The 15,107-nt window shown below is 38.4% G+C and overlaps 1 protein-coding gene across 2 annotated transcripts in view; it reads right to left on the bottom strand.

Moving 5' to 3' along the window:
* Nucleotides 1–11,766: 11,766 nt before the first annotated feature.
* PRRX1 (paired related homeobox 1) overlaps nt 11,767–15,107 on the bottom strand; it is a 73,347-nt gene continuing 70,006 nt past the window's right edge. For both annotated transcript variants that reach the window (XM_059083569.2, XM_059083562.2), the window contains one exon: nt 11,767–15,103. Coding sequence is in view for 1 of the 2 variants with exons in the window: in XM_059083562.2 (XP_058939545.1) it covers nt 14,965–15,103 (139 nt within the window). In the remaining variant the exon portion in view is untranslated. The remainder of the gene's footprint in view (nt 15,104–15,107) is intronic.

The raw sequence follows: 15,107 nt of genomic DNA, 5'->3' as shown, positions 1-15,107 counted from the left end.
GGCATTCTTATACACTAATAATGAAAAATCTGAAAGAGAAATTAGGGAAACACTCCCATATACCAATGCAACAAAAAGAATAAAATACCTAGGAATAAAACTACCTAAAGAGACAAAAGACCTGTATGCAGAAAACTGTAAGACACTGATGAAAGAAATTAAAGATGATACAAACAGATGGAGAGATATACCATGTTCTTGGATTGGAAGAATCAACCTTGTGAAAATGACTATACTATCCAAAGCAATCTAAAGATTCAATGCAATCCCTATCAAATTACCAATGGCATTTTCACAGAAGTAGAACAAAAAATTTCACAATTTGTATAGAAACACAAAAGACCCCGAATAGCCAAAGCAATCTTGAGAAAGAAAAACGGAGCTGGAGGAATCAGGATCCATGACTTCATACAATACTACAAAGCTACAGTAATCAAGGCAGTATGGTACTGACACAAAAACAGAAATATAGATCAATGGAACAGGATAGAAAGCCCAGAGATAAACCCACGCACATATGGTCACCTTATCTTTGATAAAGGAGGCAAGAATATACAATGCAGAAAAGACAGCCTCTTCAATAAGTGGTGCTGGGAAAACTGGACAGCTAAATATCAAAGAATGAAATTAGAACACTCCTTAACACCATACACAAAAATAAACTCAAAATGGATGAAAGACCTAAATGTAAGGCCAGACACTATAAAACTCTTAGAGGAAAACATAGGCAGAACATTCTATGACATAAATCAGAGCAACGTCCTTTTTGACTCACCTCCTAGAGAAAGGGAAATAAAAGCAAAGATAAACAAATGGGACCTAATGAAACTTAAAAGCTTTAGCACAGCAAAGGAAGCCATAAACAAGACTAAAAGACAGCCCTCAGAATGAGAGAAAATATTTGCCAATGAAGCAACTGACAAAGAATTAATCTCCAAAACATACAAGCAGCTCATGCAGCTCAATATCAAAAAAACAAACAGCCCAATCCAAAAATGGGCAGAAGACCTAAATAGACATTTCTCCAAAGAAGATATAAAGATAGCCAACAAAGACATGAAAGAATGCTCAACATCACTAATCATTAGTGAAATGCAAATCAAAACTACAATGAGGTATCACCACACACCAGTCACAATGGCCATGATCAAAAAATCTACAAACAATAAATGCTGGAGAGGGGGTGGAGAAAAGGGAACACTCTTGCACTGCTGTTGGGAATGTACAATGATACAGCCACTATGGAGAACAGTATGGAGGTTCCTTAAAAATCTACAAATAGAACTACCATACGACCCAGCAATCCCACTACTGGGCATATACCCTGAGAAAACCATAATTCAAAAAGACTCATGTACCACAATGTTCATTGCAGCTCTATTTACAATAGCCAGGACATGGAAGCAATCTTAGTGTCCATCGACAGATGAATGGACAAAGAAGATGTGGCACATATATACAATTATATACAAATTACTCAGCCATAAAAAGACAAGAAATTGAATTATTTGTAATGAGTTGCATGGACATAGAGTCTGTCATACAAAATGAAGTCAGAAAGCAAAAAACAAATACTATGTGCTAACATATACATATGGAATCTAAAAAAAAATGCTTATGAAGAACCTAAGGTCAGAACAGGAATAAATTTGGAGATGTAGAGAATGGACTTGAGGACAGGGGGAGGGGCAAGGGTAAGCTGGGATGAAGTGAGAGAGTGGCCTGGATTTATATAGGCTACCAAATGTAAAATATATAGCTAGTGGGAAGCAGCCGCATAGACAGGGAGATCAGCTTGGTGTTTTGTGACCACCTAGAGAGGCAGGATAGGGAGGGTGGGAGGGAGACACAAGAGGAAGGAGACATGGGGATATATCTTTATTCATAGCTGATTCACTTTGTTATAAAGCAGAAACTAACACACCACTGTAAAGTAATTATACTTCAATAAAGATGTTAAAAAAAAAAAAAGCAGCCAGCTGATCTCCCTGTGCTCTGCAGCTGCTTCCCACCTGCGATCTGTTCTATATTTGATAGTGTATATATGTTTATGCCACTCTCTCACCTCATCCTGGTCCAATCCTCTCTGTCCCCATATCCTCAAGTCCACTCTCCACCTCTGCATCTTTATTCCTGTCCTGCCCCTAGGTTCTTCAGAACCTTTTTTTTTAGATACCATATACACGGGTTAGCACACAATATTTGTTTTTCTTGTTCTCACTTCACTCTGTATGACACACTCTAGGTCCATCAGCCACACTACAAATAACTCAATTTCATTTCTTTCTATGACTGACTAATATTCCATTGTATATATGTGCCCCATCTTCTTTATCCATTTACCTGTCGATGGACACTTAGGTTGCTTCCATGTCCTGGCTATTGTAAATAGTGCTACAAGGAACATTGTGGTACATGACTCTTTTTGAATTATGGTTTTCTGAGGATATATGCCCAGTAGTGGGATTGCTGGTCATATGGTAGTTCTATTTTTAGTTTTTAAGTAACCTCCAGACTGTTCTCCATAGTGGCTATATCAATTGACACTGCCACCAACAGTGCAAGAGGGTTCCCTTTTCTCCACCCCCTCTCCAGCATTTATTGTTTCTAGATTTTTTTGATCGTGGCCAATCTGACTGGTGTGAGCTGATATCTCATTGTAGTTTTGATTTGTATTTCTGTAATGATTAATGATGTTGAGCATTCTTTCATGTGTTTGTTGGCAATCTGTATATCTTCTTTGGAGAAATGTCTATTTAGTTCTTCTGCCCATTTTTGGATTGGGTTGTTTGTTTTTTTGTTATTGAGCTACCTGAGTTGCTTATAAATTTTGGATATTAATCCTTTGTCAGTTGCTTCATTTGCAAATATTTTCTCCCATTCTGAGGGTTGTCTTTTGGTCTTGTTTATGGTATCCTTTGCTGTGCAAAAGCTTTTAAGTTTCATTAGATCCCATTTGTTTATTTTTGTTTTTATTTCCATTTCTCTAGGAAGTGGGTGAAAAAGGATCTTGCTGTGATTGATGTCATAGAGTGTTCTGCCTATGTTTTCCTCTAAGAGTTTGATAGTGTCTGGCCTTACATTTAGGTCTTTAACCCATTTTGAGTTTATTTTTGTGTGTGGTGTTAGGGACAGTTCTAATTTCATACTTTTATAGGTAGCTGTCCAGTTTTCCCAGCACCACTTATTGAAGAGGCTGTCTTTTCTCCACTGTATACCCTTCCCTCCTTTATCAAAGATAAGGTGATCATATGTGTGTGGTTTTATCTCTGGGCTTTCTATCCTGTTCCATTGATCTATATTTCTGTTTTTGTGCCTGTACCATACTGTCTTGATTACTGTAGCTTTGTAGTATAGTCTGAAGTCAGGGAGCCTGATTCCTCCAGCTCTGTTTTTCTTTCTCAAGATTGCTTTGGCCATTCGGGGTGTGTTGTGTTTCTATATAAATTGTTAAATTTTTGGTTCTAGTTCTGTGAAAAATGTCATTGGTAGTTTGATAGGGATTGCATTGAATCTGTAGATTGCTTTGGGTAGTACAGTCATTTTCACATTGTTGATTCTTCCAATCCAAGAACATGGTATATCTCTCCATCTGTTTGTATCATCTTTAATTTCTTTCATCAGTGTCTTATAGTTTTCTGCATGCACGTGTTTTGTCTCCTTAGGTAAGTTTATTCCTTGGTGTTTTATTCTTTTTGTTGCAATGGTACATATGCGTGTGTCCTGAAATTCTCTTTCAGATTTGTCATCATTAGTGTATAGGAATGCAGAGGCTTATGTGCATTAATTTTGTATCCTGCTACTTTACCAAATTCATTGATTACCTCTTGTAGTTTTCTGATGGCATCTTTAGGATTCTCTATGTATAGTATCATATCATCTGCAAACAGTGACAGCTTTACTTCTTCTTTTCTGATTTGGATTCCTTTTATTCCTTTTACTTCTCTGATTGCTGTGGCTAAAACTTCCAAAACTATGTTGAATAATAGTGGTGAGAGTAGGCAACCTTGTCTTGTTCCTGATCGTAGTGGGAATGGTTTCAGTTTTTCACCATTGAGAATGATGTTGGCTGTGGGTTTGTCATATATGGTCTTTATCATGTTGAGGTAAGTTCCCTCTATGCCTATTTTCTGCAGGGTTTTTATCATAAATGGGTGTTGAATTTTGTGAAAAGTTTGTTCTGCATCTATTGAGATGATCATATGGTTTTTATCCTTCAATTTGTTAATTTGGGGTATCACATTGATTGATTTGCATATATTCGAGAATCCTTGTGTTCCTGGGATAAACCCCACTTGATCATGGTGTATGATCCCTTTAATGTGCTGTTGGATTCTGTTTGCTAGTATTTTGTTGAGGATTTTTGTGTCAATGTTCATCGGTGATATTGACCTCTAGTTTTCTTTTTTTGTGACATCTTTTCCTGGTTTTAGTATCCCACATGCCACGGAGAGGCTGGGTCTGTGAGCCATGGCCACTGAGCCTGTGCGTTCGGAGCCTGTGCTCCACAATGAGAGAGGCCACAACAGTGAGAGGCCCAAATACCACAAAAAAAAAAAAGAAGAAAAAAATGAAAAATTTGAAGACAGCCTCATAAACCTCTGGGACAACATAAAACACATCAACATTCAAATTATAGGGGTCCCAGTAGAAGAAGAGAAAAAGAAAGGGACTGAGAAAATATTTGAAGAGATTATACTTGAAAACTTCTTTTATATGGGAAAAGAAATAGTCATTCAAGTCCAGGAAGCACAGAAAGTCCCATACAGGATATATCCAAGGAGAAACACACCAAGACACATATTAATCAAACCATAAAAAATTAAATAAAAAGAAAAAATATTACAAGCAGCAAGGGAAAAACAACAAATAACATACAAGGGAATCCCCATAAGGTTAACAGCTGATTTTTCAGCAGAAACTTTGTAAGCCAGAAGGGAGTGGTAGAACATATTTAAAGTGATGAAAGGGAAAAACCTACAACCAAGATTACCCTACCCAGCAATGATCTCATTCAGATTTGACAGAGAAATTACAACTTTTACAGGCAAGTGAAAGCCAAGACAATTCAGCACCACCAAACCAGGTTTACAACAAATGCTGAAGGAACTTCTCTAGGCAGGAAACTCAAGACAAGGAAAAGACCTACAATAACAAACCCAACAATTAAGAAAATGGTAATAGGAACATACATATCGATAATTACATTAAATGTAAATAGATTAAATGCTCCAACCACAACACATAGCCTGGCTGAATGTATACAAAAATAAGACTGTATATATGCTGTCTATAAGAGACCAACTTCAGACCTAGGGACATATACAGACTGAAAGTGAGGGGATGAAAACAGATATTCCATGCAAAGGGAAATCAAAAGAAAGTAGGAGCAGCAATTCTCATATCAGACAAAATAGACTTTAACACAAAGACTATTACAAGAAAAAAAGAAGGACACTACATAATGATCAAGAGATCAATCCAAGAAGAAGATATAACAATTGTAAATATATATGCACCCAACATAGGAGCACCTCAATACATAAGGCAAATGCAAACAGCCATAAAAGGGGAAATCGACAGTAACACAATCATAGTAGGGGAATTTCCACTTTCAGCAATGGACAGATATACAAAATAAATATACATAAGGAAACATAAGCTTTAATTGACACATTAAAGAAGGTGGACTTAATGGATATTTATAGAATATTCCATCCAAAACAACAGAATACACTTTCATCTCAAGTGTTCATGGAACATTCTCCAGGATAGATCATATCTGGGGTCACAAATCAAGCCTTGGTAAATATAAGAAAGTTGAAATAGTATCAAGTATCTTTTCTGACCACAATGCTATAAGACTAGATATCAAATACAGGAAAAAATTTTCTCTTCCTGGACCAGGGCATGAACTCGTGTCCCCTGCATCAGCAGGCAGATTCTCAACCACTGCGTCACCAGGGAAAACCCATTCTTTTTTCTTTATTCTGCTCTGTGGTAGTTATTTCCATTATATTATCTTCTAGGTCACTTATCCATTCTTCTGCCTCAGTTATTCTGCTATTGTTTCCTTCTAGAGAATTTTTAATTTCGTTTATTGTGTTGTTCATCATTGTTTGTTTACACTCTAGTTCTTCTAGGTCCTTATTAAACGTTTCTTATATTTTCTCCATTCTATTTCCAAGATTTTGGATTATTTTTGCTATCTTTACTCTGAATTCTTTTTCAGGTAAACTACCTATTTCCTCTTCATTTGTTTGGTCTGGTGGGTTTTTCCTTTTTCCTTCATCTGCTGTGTATTTCTCTGTCTTCTCATTTTGCTCAACTTACTGTGTTTGGTGTCTCCTTTTCGTAGGCTGCTGGTTCATAGCTCCTGTTGTTTTTAGTGTTTGCCCCCAGTGGGTAAGTTTGGTTCAGTGGGTTTTGTAGGCCTCCTGGTCGAGGGTACTGGTGCCTGTGTTCTGGTGGATGAGGCTGGATTTTGTCTTTCTGGTTGGCAGGACCACTTTGGGTTGTCTATGAACTTAGTATGATTTCAGGCAGCCTCTCTGTTAATGGGTGGGTTTGTATTCCTGTCTTGCTAGTTGTTTGGCTTGGGGTGTCCAGCACTGGAGCTTGCTGGTCGTTGAGTGGAGCTGGGTCTTAGTGTTGAGACAGAGATCTCTGGGCTGGGAGGTCTGTTGTGGATAATGTCCTGAATTCAGCTCTCCCACCTCAGAGGCTCAGGTCTGACAACCAGCCATAGCACCAAGAGCCTGTCAGCAACATGGCTGGAGAAGGTGGGCTATGAGTTCAGTATCAACCATTGCCCTGTTGTAGCTCTGTTCCAGCTGTCCCCAAATGTCACCCAGATACATTGGGTTATTCTACCATTCCTCAGAACTTGTACATGCCAGTCTAGGATTTGTAGGTGTCCTCCTGATACTCTTCATTGAAATACCTTGCATTCATGGTGGTGAGAGGTATGCTAATAGTGTTGGTTCTCTTCAGTTGAGAGACTGGGACAGTCTGAGCCTTCATGTGGCCAAGTCAGGAGCAGCAGCCCAACGGTCCCAAAGTGATAACATGTCAGATTCCAAGAAGACTTTCTGCAGTGCCTGAGCAGGATTCCCAAGCAGCCGCTGTCCTCAGCTACAGCACTCTGACTGGGGAACTCAGTGGGACCCTCAATTGAGATTTTCTGTTGGCTCCCAGGCAAGGAGGTGAGGAGAGCGTCTCCTGGCCCCATCTCAGCAGAAGAGCAGACACCTTCATATTTTTTAAGAAATGAAGTGGTTCTGATTTACTTGAAGCACCCTGTGTGCCCCTTCCAATCTTATGCCTTGCCTCCTTACTCAGAAATTGCCTTTTCTGAAATTGTTTTTCATTTCATCTTTTTATTTATTTATATGTATGTGCATTTTTACCACATGCATCTGTGTTTATAAACAATATATTTTAGTGTGCATTTTTAAACTTTATATAAAGAGTGTCATATATCCTTCTGCAACTTTTATTTTTTCTTCTCAAATTTATGTTTCTGAGAGGTCTCCAAGTAGATATGTGTAGCCATTTCTCATTTATTCATTTTTTATTTCTGAATATTCCATTGTATGAATATATCACAGTTTGTTTATTCTCTCTTTGGTGGACATTTTATTTGTTTCCAATATTTTATTATTGCAAACTGTGCTATAATGAACATTTCTGTTCACATCTTTCTGTGCACATGTGTGAGTTTCTCTAGCTGTCCAGGATTGCTAGCCTTATTTTACCTCTGAGTAACTGAGTGACACTAAGCAAATAAATATGTGACTCTAAGAAATAGTTTTCACATGTCTTCAATTTGTAGATGACCGGGCTATCTTACTTTCAAGAATGCTGCCTTTTTATAACTAGAATAATATTTTGAGATATTTTCCAGGAACTCCAGAGTGTCCGGCACTAATTTATTGAAAGTGATATTTAGTGTACTCATTTACTACAATATTCAATTAATTAGGTATTATCCAAAGGGCACAAGATGCTATAAAACTATATATTATAATATTCAAATGTCCAGTATGGGAGAATAAGAATGTGTGCTCATGGAAAACAGTAAGTCAATGAGTTACAAGGATCTTGAAATGCATGTGATATTGCAGGAAGGAAGAATGGAAAGGGAGGAGACAGGGGGAGGAGGTATTAGGTTGGGCTGAGTTGCAGTTAACATATAGACCTTGTCATGTAATGGACTGACAGAACAAAACTTTATTTCCCCACCATATAACACTCCAGAATGTTTCCAGGTCAGCGAGAGTTGCAGCTTTGCTTCCTGAAGTCACTTTTCCAAGTCCCAGGTTGACTGTTGCTTTACCATCCTTAAAATGTGGTTACCATTGTTGATCAGAGGCTGTCATATCAGGCAGCCAGAGGGAAGAAGAGCATAGGGATAGCATAGATGGGAGCTATGAGCCAGGACTGAAGTTGTCAAATATCACTTCTCTCATTCCATTGTCTGAAAATTAGTCACAAGACCCCACCTTACTTACTGCCAGGGATGCTGGGGAATGAGACCTACCCATGTGCACAGAAAGAAGAGTAAATGGACTTTGTGGAAATGCTAACTGTCTCTTCTACAAGAATGAGGAAAGGAAGTGGTATGATTTTAACTGAAGTATTTGCAGCAAACATTTGCCAACATTAGTGAGAAGAAAGAGTTAATATCAATTGAGATGGAAAGCAATTTATAGTCAAAAATGTTTCTCTCTCCTTCCTTGCTCAGGACAACCTGCCTGTGTTATTTTTATCTGCCTACATTTCATTTCCTTCTCTTTTATCTGGTAACAACAGGTCCCCAACATTCAATCCACATAATTTTGGAGAGGATTCCCCTAGCAAAAGAGAATAGAGCTTCATATTAGTCAGAGCCCTCCCCTACCCCACCCTCCCAAAAGCACAGATGGAGGTAATGGCTGACATGCAGGTAGTTTATTTGGAGAATGATCCCAGGGAGCAGGATTGAGGGGCTTAGGGAATAAAAAGGAAAAAAGGGAAACCAACACAAGGATCCATTATCAAGGTGGCCACCACTGCTATGGGGACTGATGTTCAATAATTGTATGCCTGAAAATGAAAGTGGGGAGCATTTATACATTGGTTTAGTTTATGTTTTGTCTACAAGACTCTGGAAATATGCTGGGGACTGAGTGTTTCAGTAGTGACTAGAGGTAGAAGTGAGGACAAGAGGAGTTGCACTGGTGCTCAAGTGGTGCCTGAAAAAGGCAGACACCTCTGGTCTGGAGGCTCAGTACACCTCCACCCCCAGGGCACAATGATTGGGTCATGAGTGTGCATAAACTAAGCCAGGACATTAAAGTCCTCTCCCAGGATATTTATAACAGGACCTGATTTCTCACATCCTTCTGCTAAAGCTGAAAGGATGTAAGTCTGCCTCTGCCCTCAGCCACCTTACTTACTCCATGGAGAAAATTAGCCTGCAGAGATGAGAGACAGAGGGTTCTGGTGATGTCAAGTCTTTTCTGGTAGCTGAGCTTCTCAGAGCTACCCTGATTCCCACGGCTCCTCTTTTCTTCCTCTGGCCTACCTCCCATCCATCCAATAAACACCCTAATTAAACTGCCTCAACTTAATTTTGGTTGGGTTTCTGCCACTTGCAACAGAAATGTACCCAACAATATAGAAATGGGTAAGTAAAAGAGGAGTGTCATTTATTATAGGCCCTCAAATCTAGAACTACATGACCTGAGGTATTCTGTGCAACCAGGAGGATCTCAACCCATTGCCAGATCTCCAAGACTCCCGAGGGTCAGACCATAGCAAACTCTGTGAACTGAAAAAGAAATTTCCCCTTTTTAAGCGAAGTCAGGAAGTTTGAAACACAGTGGAAAGTACATGGGCTTAAGAGGAGCTAAAGCAATAACTGAAATCTCCCTTCTTGGCCCCTTCTCAAAGCTCTCTGCTGTTCTCTCTCTCCATAGACCTGATGTAAGGTATCAAACCCCAACCCATGTAAATCACAATAAATTGAGATGTTGGTTGATAGGGGGCAGATTAGCTCTGTTCCAAATTCTCCTGTCACCCTGTCCCAAGGAAGATTTGAAAGAAGCCTTCAAGCTGAAGTCCTACAGATGCACAGAACTCTGAGTCCTATTTCTAAAAGGAAAAAAAAAAAAAAAGTGAGGTCAGGATGGGTTCAGATTCAAAATTTATGACTCAAAAAGCTTTCTGGCACTGATTTCTAGTTAATGGAGTCTCCAGAAATTAAATCAAAAGGCAGCCAAGCCAGGTCTCTCATCCATGTGTATGCTAGAGCCATACTCAGGCAAGAGTACAAATGAAGGTCCGCATACTTACATCCACACACTTATATTATAATCAGGCTAACAAACTGCTAAATAATTATGTTCCACTCTCCTCCATTAATGAATCCCTCCATAATGACCAGAAAAACCAGGTTCACATCCAGAGTTCTCAGACTATTTGCTTTGTAATTTCTTTCAGAACATGGCAGTATAGGGAAGGGCCAGGATCTAGCCCCCAGCCTGTGGCCTACCCACTTCCCTTCTCACCTCAGCCCCATCCCACACCAAAAGTAGACATGCGCACACAGGTGCGCAATTTGTCAGTTTTGTCAGTGATTCATCCCCCTAGTCACCAGGTTTCAAATCAGGGTTGTCTTTGACTCCATTCTCTTTCTCCCATCATAAAGTCCTATTGATTCTTTCCTTGCAAGATATTTCCTATTCATCCTTTGTTTTTTGTTCCCCTTCTCTCTGTTCTGCTTCCAGTTTCTGTTCTGTGCGAGTTTACCTTTATTCTTTTACCACAGCAATCCTGCTAAAGAAGTATTTTTTGCATGGCATTTCTTTTTTCCTGCTTTATAACTTTCAATGAATCTCTATGGCCTGAGGAAAAGTCCACACTCCTTTGTCTGACACATAATACCTTGCAAGATGAAGACTCAGCTTCTATCTTCAGTGTTTTCTTCTACTCCACTTGAAAATAAACTCTCTATCCCATCTAGGCCCATCTTGCTGTGCTCCTTCAACAAATTCCTCATTCCCGTATCCCTGCCTTCATCCTTTCTTCTGCATACCACTCCCCCTAACTGAAAGCCATCACTTTCCCTTCTCCTGCCCAAATCCATGCTGATGAAACACAAGTCCCAGTTCCTCCATGAAACCCTCTCCCATTCCAGTTCACAGTGTTTTCTTGCTTCCTCTTCTGAACTCCCATTTGCTCTATTTCTTTGACACATTAATTTATTGTCTTGAACTACTGCATAAGTTTGTTCATGCTGTAGTTGCCTTTTAAATCAGATTTTAATTTGTATGAAAAAACTCGATTCCTATTTAGTTTTTCTATCACGCCTCCACCAGTTACCACACAAAATGTTATAACAATAGGTGCTTAAGACATTTTACTTTGTTACTTCTTTTTTCTAAAAGAAAAGGCTGTGCTTTATATAAAATCTGTTTTGTCTAATGATATCTGTTATTGTGGATACTAAAGATGTGGATGAAAAATAGCAAAACTCTCCTAAAAGATCCACTTTACACATATCCATTATACTAAAAAAGTCCCCTCTTTTTCCCACAATTTGTCTTTGTTTGTGAGAACAATAGATTATTTCCCTTTTTTAGAAAATATTATTACACTCTGATAATAGTTCTCTTGTTCATAAATCCCTCTTACCTTTACTCTTTTCTGAGTGCAATCTTAGATCTTAGCAGATGTGTTTTCGAAGGTCAAAGAGAAAAGAACCAGCAGACTCAGCAGACATAGTAGTATCCTTCTTTCTTTTTATTGAAAAGGAATCATTTCTATTCTAGCGCAAACAATGTATATTTTACATCATAAAGCAAGATATAATTTACATATTACATTTCTTATGAGATCTTTATAACCTAAATGCCATTCCCTTTTTTATCCCGTCACTTCTTCCTGCTTGATTTAACCTGCCAAGTACCCTACAAATCAGCGCCTTGTTTGGGGCGGGGGGACTGGGGACACAGACAGATAGTTTGTATGTATTCATCTGTTATCTGGGTATAGATGATAAAGAACAGGGATATGCCTTTGAATTTTGTGTCCCTGAGGCCCTCTGTTGACATCTGGTTTAGGAGCCAGAAGGCTACTCCTCCAAATCACATATCAAACTTCTATTTTTTTAATCAATAATGAATGAACAAAATTGAGTGCTTGTACCCTGTGCACATTTCTCCATCAGATGCTTACATAACAGATATCTGTGGTATTGATTCATTAGCAATAAAAGCTCCTGTGGCAGACAGCATTGATTACCCTATCATATTCCTGGACAGCACTTGCCCAGGTGTTGGGTAAAATTGCCTAATGTCATCCAGCACTGGGATTATGGGTTCAGGCTTTTCTCTTCACCACTGGAAATGAATGTCAGGATGCAAGATTCAAATGACCTTGTTTTACATGATCCTCTATCCCTTTACTCCCTCTTCTAGGATTTCCCCCTTTTTAGCAAAATCTTTTCACCTATGATGTCTCTTCCCTGCACTATATAACCGAAATCCTCTTTTAGCTGTTCTCCCCAAACTCCAAAAGTTCACCAATTTCTTGGGCTGCACTCATTTCACAAAGAATGTTTTAATCTGTTAGGATACACTGTTCCTTTGAAACTTGATAATCTGCAGCAGCTAGTGGGACAAAAGAATTAGTTGAAGAATACTTTAGGAAGCAAGTAATGTGTGTTGTTCAGCCAGCCTACATAAACCATTTAGTAAGAAATGTTTTAATTGTATGTTAAAAGAAGAGGGAATCAGCTGATGAAAGCAAAATGCATAAGATGGGCTTCCTTCTTAATAAAAGATGTTCAGAATCAACATAGGAAATACATTTTCAGATTGGTGGCTGTTTGACTGAAAAAATACCACCATTAGCTTAATCTGATATGCCAGGGAAAATAATAAATCTGTACTGAAAGTGCATCTTAAATCCCAAATCCTTGCCTGTCACTCAGAGTTGGCCAAAATCAATCTAAATATTTTCAAATTACTGATAAAAATTATTAGAAATCCAAATTGGTCAGGATGAAAACATAAGTCAAAGATATGTCTGTTCTGTGTGTCTTAAATTATTCTTTGGTCAAATTATGTTATTTTTTTGAGAGGTCTGCAAATATAAGCCTATTTCTCATTTCCAAATACAAGGTTATAAGTAGTTACAGCAAGGTAACATTTCCTTGCTAGAAAATGAGGCTTCTGGGTACAGCAGCCTTCTATTAACATGGTATACTTTTATATTCCCTTTCCTCCCATGGCTACAAAGCTCTGGACATACAGAGAATACAGGAAAGAATGAAGAAGCAAATGATTAGAGCCTCACAACACCCCTGTGAGGTAGGTAAGTATTGTTAAACCCATTTTACAAAAAAGGTAAACCAAGGCACAGCATGGTAACATGGTTTGGTCAAGTTTACCTGACAAGTTACAAAAGCACGGGTGGAAACAAAGAGAAAGAAACAAAGAAAAGGTCAGTCCTGGCTCCTAGCCCTAGATACGAAACTTTATTTCAATATATTAGAAGATAAAAATAGCCCACAATTGTCTTTTAAATTTTTAGAATTTAGATAAACCTTTAAGTATTCCACTTAAAGATGTATCTTTCAGATTTCTGTTGAGTGGAAAAAGGACAGATGACTAAACGGCTTTCCCTCTTCTAAGTGTAATTCTCATGATCGATCAGAATGTATCAGCATTCCACCAGAGTTCAGATGCCAAATTCAAGGACATTTTCATAGCCTCAAATAGTTTCTAATTTATTTAAAACCCTAATGTGAAAATTAGACCTGTTTTCAAACAGCTGCCCTATCAATTGCTCTGGCTGTAATGAGAATTTTGTGTAGAGAAAGAAAGGAAATGAGATCCCTAATAAAAAGTCTTATCACTGTAGAAATAAAGACACTGGTGACGGTGTGAAATTTGCTCTTTGTAGTGTTTGAGAAACTGCAAACTCAAGCTTGCAAGAATATTTTATATATATATAATATATAAATATATACAGTATATATATAAGTGTGCATCTGACTACCCTTAAGGCACCAAAGAGATATAGGCCATGCCTTTCACAACTTAGTCTTTGTTTTCCTAGAGAAATGTCTCTCCCTCTCTCAAGTGAAAAATATGTCTTCTATCAAATAGCCTATGACAGCAAATTATTCAAGAAACAACAAATATCTTTAACTTAGGATGGCTGATTGATTGGATAGGGGTGAGGGGTGGTAGTGATGGTAATATTATCCTCTATAGTTTACAGCTTAAATCTAGAGCTTAGATCTAGAATTTAGAGCTTAGAATTAGCCAGACATAGCCAATCACACTGGATCAGACAGGCCAGTGACCAGATGTTGTATACAATTGCTTTTTCTTTCCAGTAGCTGATGGAACAAGCTTACCATGACCAACAGAGATGGAGACAATGAGAAAGGGAATTATGTCTGGCACAGATTCTTCAGAAAGACTTTGGCTTTTCAGAAGTTCCTAGAGCTTCTGTACAGAGAACTAGGAAGAAGGATAGTGTAAGACACTGAGGTTCAAACAGGTCAATGAGGAGACTATAGGCAATTATTCTGAATATATATACATATATGGTTTCTTTGGCTGCTGTAGATTCTTTTAAAACCCATACAATCATGGGGGTGGGTGGGCTGAACTTAACTGAAGAAGCTCAGAGTATATCAAGCAAAGCATATGAATAGAAGGAAAAACAAAATTAACACACACAGAAACAAGTGGTGGTGGTATCCCAGAGGGAGGAGGAACATTTGTTAACTAATTTTCATTTTGCTCCTCTCCTGCTTTTCTCTGCCATGGTCCCAATAGTTTAGTTCTGTGTTTGTTTGTTTGTTTGTTTTTATTTTTTTCCAGCAGATGTAGAAATGACAGAGCAGGATAGGTGTCTTATGGATTTTGATTTCTTCTTAGGCCTGTTTAATTATTTTTTTCCTCAGTTGACTGTTGGCACCTGGTTCCTCTGTAAACTATATTCCTTGGCCTTCAGTCTCAGGTTGGCAATGCTGTTGGCCATGTTGATGCCCTGTGCAGGGCTATTGTTGGCACATGTGGCAGAATAAGTAGCCATGGCGCTGT

This window comes from Kogia breviceps, chromosome 1 (assembly GCF_026419965.1).
Source record: "Kogia breviceps isolate mKogBre1 chromosome 1, mKogBre1 haplotype 1, whole genome shotgun sequence".
Lineage (NCBI taxonomy): Eukaryota > Metazoa > Chordata > Mammalia > Artiodactyla > Physeteridae > Kogia > Kogia breviceps.
This window is presented reverse-complemented; position numbering and strand designations above follow the sequence as displayed.